The 8705-nt window shown below is 47.0% G+C and overlaps 1 protein-coding gene and 1 non-coding gene across 2 annotated transcripts in view; both read right to left on the bottom strand.

Annotated features, from left to right (window-relative positions):
- The window catches only part of COQ8B (coenzyme Q8B), a 23660-nt gene extending 16863 nt beyond the window's left edge, over positions 1-6797 (bottom strand). Inside the window, exons 1-5 of the mRNA XM_023508246.1 lie at positions 6763-6797; positions 6215-6319; positions 5960-6079; positions 5751-5817; positions 3137-3214 (exon numbers count right to left, since the gene is read on the bottom strand). Of these exons, the coding sequence (XP_023364014.1) occupies positions 3137-3214; positions 5751-5817; positions 5960-6079; positions 6215-6316 (367 nt within the window). The 5' untranslated portion in view covers positions 6317-6319; positions 6763-6797. The remainder of the gene's footprint in view (positions 1-3136; positions 3215-5750; positions 5818-5959; positions 6080-6214; positions 6320-6762) is intronic.
- Positions 4609-4670, bottom strand: LOC111722303. Its single transcript, XR_002771136.1, has one exon. It is a non-coding gene; the product is annotated as a U7 small nuclear RNA (small nuclear RNA).
- Positions 6798-8705: the final 1908 nt, after the last annotated feature.

The following is an 8705-nucleotide window of genomic DNA, read 5'->3' as shown; positions in this document are numbered from 1 at the left end:
TTGTTGTTGTTGTTTTTTTTGAGACAGAGTCTCACTCATTATGTCACCCTTGGTAGAGTGCCATGGCGTCACAGCTCACAGCAACCTCAAACTCTGGGGAATAAGTGATTCTCTTGCTTCAGCCTCCCAAGTAGTTAGGACTACAGGCACCCTCCACAATGCCCAGCTATGTTTTGTTGTTGTTGCTGTTGTTGTCATTATTGTTTAGCAGACCCGGGCCGGGTTTGAACCCACCAGCTCTGGTGCATGTGGCCAGTGCCCTAACCACTGAGCATGGGTGCTGAGCCTATTTATTTACTTTTGAGACAGTCTCATACTGTCACCCAGGCTAGAGTGCCATGGCAGTCATCATAATTCACAGCAACCACAAACTCGGGCTCAAGTGATCCTCCTGCCTCAGCCTCCCAAGTAGCTGGGACTACAGGCACCCACCACAATGCCCAGCTAGTTTTTCTATTTTTAGTAGAGATGGGATCTCATACTTGTTGAGGCTGGTCTCGAACTTGTGAGCTCAAGCAATCCACCTGCTTTGGCTGCCCAGAGTGCTAGGATTACAGGTGTGAGCCATAGCGCCTGGACCATATAATACATTTCATTTAATTTTTCACCACTTTTAAGGGTGTACAGGGATCCTGAAACCAAGCAGTTTGAAAACTGCTGTTTTAGGGTTTCTTGATTTGGGTATAGATGGATCTACATTGTAAAAATGCACCAACCTATATGCTTATAGGTATGTATGTGTAGATTTCTATACAAATTATATTATGTTTCAGTAAAGCATTTCTTAAGCTTTTGTCAATTTTATAAAAATGTTATTGAGGCTGGGCATAGTGACACATGCCTATAGTCCAGCTACTCAGTAGGCCTAGGCAGGAAGATCACTTGAGCCAGGAGTTTGAGATTGCAGTAAACTAGGTATGCATAAGACAGAGGCATGACACCATTGCACTGTAGCCAGTGCAATAGATTGAGACTGTCTCAAAAGAGAAAAAAGGCTAAAGCAGGCGCTTGTCTGAGCTCAGGAGTTTGAGACCAGCCTGAGCAAGAGTGAGAGACCCTGTCTCTACTAAAAATAGAAAAACTAGCTGGGCATTGTGGTGGGCACCTATAGTCTCAGCTACTTGGGAGGCTGAGGCAGGAGAATCACTTGAGCCCAAGAGTTTGAGGTTGCTATGAATTAGGCTGATGCCATGGCACTCTAGCCCAGGGTGACAGAGGGAGACTTTGTCTCAAAAAAAGAAAAAAGTTACTAGAAGGACTTTATCTAACAAATGCAAGCAGTGTAACCTACTTCTCTGTATTCTCAATGAATTCCAAACAAACAAACAAAAATTTACTGAGCTTTTTGTTGAGTGTTCACCCTCTTCCAAGGCAAATCCTAAGTGTCTTTTTGGATTCTCAGGCTGAATGACTACAATCATCCCAGGAGGTAAAAATTATCAATGCTTTAATTTTCAGGATGAGGAAACAGAAAACTTGGGAGAGATGCAGCACTTGGCCCTGGGTCACACAGCATGGTAATGGTAGAACACGGTATGGACCTTACCCAAAACCTAATCCTCCACCTATCCTCAACTTTTCATTTTGAAAAAAATCCAAAGAGATAAAAAAGTTGCATACATAGTTTCAGGAACACTGCACACCCTCCACCTTGATTTAACACAGTGGCATTCTGCTTCATCTGTGTGTGTGTGTGTACCCACACACTTACTATTATTATTTTTTGCTGACCCACTTGCATGTAGTTGCACTTAAGCTTTGCTAAGAATAAGGATATTCCAACGCAACCACAATACCATCATTATATGTAAGAAAATTAACGCAATTTCCCTAATATTTACTATTCAGTCCATATGCAGATTTTCCAGTTGTTCCCCAGAAAGTCTTTCATGGTTGTTCTTTTCAAACTAACCTCCAATCATGGTTCCCATACTCCATTTGTCAATTCATGTCTCTTTAGTCTGTTTAATCTAGAATACCCACTTGCACTTTTGTTTTCAAGACATTGACTTGGTTGAGGACACACATCAAATTTCACCTCTGTAGTACACACATCCTAGCACTCTGATATTCAGCTTTCCTCTCTTGCTGAATATCATTAGGAATTCCCAATGGTTAAATTTTCTCTCAGATCGGGTCAGGCACAGTGGCTCATACCTATAATCCCAGCATGCTGGGAGGCTGAAGCGGGTGGATTGCTTGAGCTCACAGGTTTGAGTCCAGTCTGAGTAAGAGCGAGACTCTGCCTCTAAAACTAGCTGGGCATTGTGAAGGGGGCCTGTGGAGGCTGAGGCAGGACAACTGCTTAAGCTCAAGAGTCTGAGGTTGCTGTGAGCTATGACACCACAGCACTCTACCAGGCACCACAAAGTGAGACTGTCTCAAACAAACAAATACATTTTTTCTCAGGTCACATATTTCTTTTTTTTTTTTTTTGAGACAGAGCCTCAAGCTGTCCCCCTGGGTAGAGTGCTGTGGCATTACAGCTCACAGCAACCTCCAACTCCTGGGCTCAAGCGAGTCTCCTGCCTCAGCCTCCCAAGTAGCTGGGACCACAGGCACCCGCCACAACGCCCAGCTAATTTTTGGTTGCAGCCATTATTGTTGTTTGGCGGGCCCAGGCTGGATTTGAACCCTCCACCTTAGGTGTATGTGGCTGGCGCCTTAGCCACTTGAGCCACAGGCGCCGAGCCTCAGGTCATATATTTCTATTAATCACAACTCCAACAATGAGTTAGCCCTGTTCTGAGAACTTCACAAAAACTCTAAAAGGTGGGCGGCACCTGTGCTCAGTGAATAGGGCAGTGGCTCCATATACCGAGGGTGGCAGGTTCAAACCCAGCCTTGGCCAAACTGCAACAAAAAATAGCCGGGTGTTATAGCTACTCAGGAGGCTGAGGTAAGAGAATTGCCTAAGTCCAAGAACTGGAGGTTGCTATGAGCTGTGATGCTACAACACTCTATCAAGGGTGACAAAGTGAGACTGTCTCTAGAAAAAAAAAAAAAACCTCTAAGAGGTAGGTATATTATCATCATGTCCATCTTCCAGATAAGGAAACTGGGGCTCAGAGATGTAAAGCCCCGTGCCCTAGGTCACACAGTCAAAATGTGAACCTAGGTGATATGGCTCACTCACCTGACTGCACATGTCCTCCTGGCAGGGACTTCTTGGCTACTTCTGCCAGTGCTCCCAGCCCCAAGCCCAGAGCCAGTCCTGGAGATAAAGAGAGGAGCCTGAGTGCTTGTCTGGGGTGTTCTCTTCTGACCCTCTCTTTTCTCTCAGTCTCTCTCTCAGCATGTTTATCTCTCTGTATATCTGTTTCTGAATCAGTCTCTGACTCTGTTTTAATTTTCCTTCAAAGTGAGGCTGCCTTTCTTTATTCTCTCTTTGTCTCTCCCTCCCAGCTGTTCTCAGCCCTGGCTGCACGTTAGTTACCACAGGAGCTTTTGTTTTGTTTTTTGAGATAGAGTCTCACTTTGTCACCCTCAGTAGAGTGCTGTTGGCGTCATAGCTCACAGTAACCTCCAACTCTAGGGCTTAAGCAATTCTCTTGCCTCAGCCTCCCAGGTAACTGGGACTACAGGCGCCCAGTTACTTTTTGTTGCAGTTGTCATTGTTGTTTAGCTGGTCCAGGCCAGTTTTGAACCCATCAGCCTCGGGGTATGTGGCTGGTACTGTAACCACTGTGCTACGGGCAGTGAGCCACCAGAGAGCTTTTATAAATATCATGAACAGATTCCACACAGAACTTCTGATTAAACTGGCCTGAGATGAGACCTGGAGTTTGTACTTTGTTTTTAGCATCCCAGATGAATTTTTTTTTTTTTGAGACTGTCTTACTTTGTTGCCCCTGGTAGAGTGCCATGTTTCCCCCAAAATAAGACCTACCCAAATAATGCCCTAGCAGGATTTCTATGCATTTGTTAAATATAAGCCCTACTCTGATAAGACCTATGCATTATTATGCCACGCCATGCATTTCGGTACGGAGAGGAAGATGTCCCCTGAAAATAAGCCCTAGTGTGTCTTCTTGAGAAAAAATAAATATAAGACAGTGTCTTATTTTCGGGGAAACATGGTAGCTTACAACAACCCCAAGCTCTTGGGCTCAAGCAATTCTCTTGCCTCAGCCTCCCAAGTAGCTGGGACTACAGGTGCTCACCAATCGCCCAGCTATTTTTTAGAAGTGGGGAGGTCTCCCTCTTGCTCAGGCTGGTCTTGAACTCAAGATTGCTCAGGCAATCTACCTGCCTCAGCCTCCCAAGTGTTGGGATTACAGGTATAAGCCACCGCACCCAGCTATCCCAGATGATTCTAGTGTGCAGCCAAGGTTAAAATAGAAAAGATTAGCCAGGCATGGTGGCACCTACCTGTAGTTCTAGCTACTTGCTGAGGTAGGAGGACTGGTTGAGCCCAGGAGTTTGAGATTGCAGTGAGCTATCATGGTATTTCTGCATTATAGCCTTGGGTACAGAGCAAGATTTTGTCTCAACACACACACACAAAATAATTGTTCTGGGTCTCTCCATCTTCCAGTGACTCATTTCTCTGTCTATACCTCATTTTTGTGCTTATCAATCCTTTTTTTTTTTTTTTTTTTTTTGTGGGAGAGTCTTCCAGTGAGGACCAGAAAACCTACTAGACAATTTCTAAAAGAGCTGTAACACTCACTCATCTCTCCTTTTCTAAGTCATTTATTTCTCCATCTCTCTTCTTCTCTCTACCTGGCACATATCTAGGCCTCCTTCTCTCTGTTCCTCTTTGATGTCATCTCTCCAGCTCTGATTTCCTCTGCTTCCTCTTTCTTTTTATCCCTAAAGACATCTTGGGTGTTTCTGCCACTTTCACTGTCATTGTCTCTGTAAATTATTATGCTGGCATTTTCTGAGTGCTTTCTACATGGTAGGTACTGTTTTCACTACCTTATATGTATTAACTGATTTTCATCTTCAAATAAGGTGTCCTCGCATTTATAAAATACGTTTTAAAGAAAAACTTCAGTTTTATAGAAAAGGAAATCAAGGCTCAGAGAAGTAACTTGCCCAGAGTCTCAAAGTGAAGACATAGCAGAGTCACCCTTTGAATCCTAGGCAGCCTGGTGCCAGAGCTCCAAATAGCACCCTCGACTGCCTCTTTAGACTGAATCTGTATCATTAAAACCTGAACCATGATCTACAGTAAAGAAGACATCTACATTATAATCAGCACAGACCATGGTATATATATTTCATTAAACAAGACTTTCCCTTGTTGTACGGGTACACTCATATTTTCTATTCTCTTTTTTTTCATTAATGCTGGTTGCAAACCTCTAAATTATTTCATGGTGGGGTGGCGCCCGTGGCTCAAGTAGTAGGGTGCTGGCCCCAGATACAGGAGGTGGTGGGTTTGAACCAGCCTCAGCCAAAAATAATAATAATAAATAAAAATAAAAATAATTATTTCATGTAAGTTGTGACCTAAAGTTTTAACAATCTGGCTCCAAACCCAGTTATGAGAGGAAACAGAAGTTAGGAGAGTCATTTCACCTCTCTTAACTTCTATTTCCTCATCTACAGAATGGAAATAAACACTCATTGATTTAGTGCAGTCACTGCAGGCGGGTAGAGGTGCACATCACAGTTCTCTTGATCTTTATCTTTCCCTGTCTCTTCTTCCTTTCTGTTTCTGATTCATCTTCTCCCTTGCTTCATTCTGCGCCACCTCCTCTAATGAAGGTTATATCTAGATTCCCCAAAGTTGCACCTACCCCCAAAGTTGGCCAAGCGGCTGATGCGGGAGGCAGGCACCTTGCGTTCGCGAGAGCGGTCACTGAGCTGAGAAATGGGGAAAAGCTCTGAGGACAGGAAAGTAGGCATAGTGCCCAAGAATCCACCAGCTTGCCACCCCATCCTTCTCCAAGCTCAGGAGCCCAGCAGCCTTCAGGGGCTATTGCTGGGTAAGTGAGGGGAATGATACCTGGGGCCGGGGTGTCTTCTTGGGACGGGCGTCCCGGGCCCTGCGAATATCCTCCTCACCCAAACCTCTTCCAGGCCCATCCTGATGAAACTTTTGGGCCCAAGAACCCCCACATGGTCCCTGCAAGAGATATGCACTTTGGTAAGGAAAGGAGGACATGGGTCTGCTTGGCCCTTGTGGATCCCTCCCTATCTTTTCACCTCTGAAATGTCCATCAGGGTCTTCCCTTGGGAGGTCCCCTCCCCAGTCTCTTACCCACCAGTGGGCCCCAGGCCCCAGGGGCCCACAAGGTAGACCAACAATCTGTCCCCGTTCTCCATAGGTTACCCGCAGTAGGTACCCCACCTTCAGCCACATTGCCTGGGGGAGAAGAGGAGGGATTATTCAGATAGGAGTTGCAAGACTAGCCTTCCTGCTTTGCCCTGCTTCTTTGCCAGGCCCCCACATTCCCAAGCGTCCACTTAAGATTACCACCCGCTAAAGACTTCCTCCCAGTTAACAGATTTCCACAATGTCTCTTGATTTCCCCCTCGTTGCTAGGAACCCATAGCTCGTCCTGAGCGCCTCCCAAAACCCACTTTCCCGCTTCTCCTACCCCCCGCCGTTGCTAGGGTCCTCCCTCGTTACTAGACACCCACAGGTCCTCCACGGCTACCTCTCCACTTCTCTGAACCCCACACCCCCACCTGCCCCGTTGCTGGGTACCGCCTTCCCCTCTGTTGCTAGGCACTCACAATTCCTCCGGGTGTTCCCCCCTCACCAAACCCGCTACTGGGCACCTCCCCTCGTTGCTAAGCACCCACAGCTCTCAAGCTCCGAGTCCACCTCGCGCTGGGGACCTCGGGTGCTTCCGGGAATCTCTGCCTCACCGCCCCCTCCGGTCATTTAGCCAACGGCGGAACAGCAGCTCGCTGATTGGCACGAAGCACGGCCCACTGTGCGTGGCGGGGGCGGGGCTGAGGTGCTGGATCTGGGCACAAGGGTGGGCGTCCGGGAATGCTGGGGCACCCCGCGTGCCCACTATATACCCTTCCACTCACCTCAAAATGCCTTGTGCGCGGCAGAGCTTTCTGTTTGCCACACTGTCTTTCTTGCAAACATCACTCTCCCTTACAAACTTCACACCTCTCCTCTTCACGAACATCTTGCCAACTTCTCTTCTTATTTTTATCCCTGGCAGGCTCAACATCTCTCCTTTGAACACACATGCTTCCCACCAAACATTTTCCTTGCACAAGGAGCTCCTCCACTTTGCACAGACACCCACATCTCGGCACCCAACCTCTTTCCTTGTGCATATAAATCCCTTGCCTTGCTCCTGTCTCAGACTCATGCCTTCAACTCTCCTGCGTACATAAACCCCCCTCACTTGCACCCTGAGTCTCTATTCCCTCACTCACCGTGCCCTCTCTGCTCCCCACCCATGTGCGGGATGGCGGGAGTGGGAGCCCTTGGTTCCTGTAGGCCTGACATTTCCCAGAATACACTCAGCCAAAATCCCCAGTGCTGAATCAGGAAACTTGGCATCCCAGAAAATTAGCTCCCAGCCCATCTGTGTGTGTTGGAACAGGCTGACTCACCCCTCTTCTCACAGTCTAGAATAGAAGCAGCTGATTGGGGCACCTCTCCCACTGCTGGGAGATGCTTCCCCCGCAGAACTCAACTGCCCCATCCAACCCCTTTGTCGGGAATTAGGCCTTTGTGTCTCTATCCCTGAGCTGTGTTACCCCAGAAGAGCCCTCCTCCCTCTTTGGACCTCTGCTTCCCAGCCTGTATGATATACCAGGTGGGTTCCAATCTCTGATTTCTCATTGGTCTGGGAAGAGATGACTCATTTTAGAGCCTAGGATCTGTGCCCAATGTCCCTCCAACAGGTGACTAAATTTCAGGATAGAAACCACCCCCAATCTAGCTCCAGACATGAAGATATGACTCAGGAGCTGGGTGGCAGCTCACCCTTGGGGCAAAGAATATGAAAAGCATCCAGGACAATAACTAACCCTACAGGGCTACGACTGACAGTGCCAGGCCTGGTGTTACATACATCACATAGTCACATATCAAATAGCCCCATGGCTACAGACCTAAGGTAGAGGCTGGCAGGCTTCCAAGCCTCAATTTCCTTGTGTGTAAAATGGGGCCCTGGCATCAGTGTTAGTGAGGGAGTGAAGCAGTAAAATAGTATCAGGGTCTGGTACAGAACCATAGGAAAGAAATCCTCAGGACCCTGACAAAAGTACAGCTATTTGGGAGACAGGTAGTGAAAGAAAGCAGGCCAGAAACCAAACTGCATGATTACAGCAACCCTCTTCCCATACTTCTGTAAATCCTTATGCTACTCACATGAGCACAGTCATTGTGGAAGGACAGCTAGTGATAAAAAGCAGGTCAGAGACCAAATGGCATGGTCATAGCAACCCTCTTCCTACCCTCCTGAAATGGTTCAAGGTTGGTGTTCCTGGGAAGCATCAGAAAATCTCCCACCCTGGTCCTGGCAGGCACTAGAGATAAGGCCTTTGTGCAAAATTGACACCTTTTGTGGAAGGTAGTAATTCTAAAATCAGTCTTGGACATAGCATCTTTCACTCTGCAGGAAAGATGACTTCCCTCACCTCTCATGACCCCTCCCACATTCCAACTAACTAATACAAGTCCCTTGGAGCTGTGCAAAGGGGGCTGACTTCTGGTCAGACTCCATTCTGCTTCTTTAAAATAAAGCCTATCCTTAATCCCTGGACTAGCCTCC

Source organism: Otolemur garnettii, unplaced genomic scaffold, assembly GCF_000181295.1.
Source record: "Otolemur garnettii isolate 467f Iridium unplaced genomic scaffold, OtoGar3 scaffold00233, whole genome shotgun sequence".
NCBI lineage: Eukaryota > Metazoa > Chordata > Mammalia > Primates > Galagidae > Otolemur > Otolemur garnettii.
The sequence above is the reverse complement of the archived record's forward strand: the minus strand, read 5'-3'. Positions and strand labels throughout refer to the sequence as shown.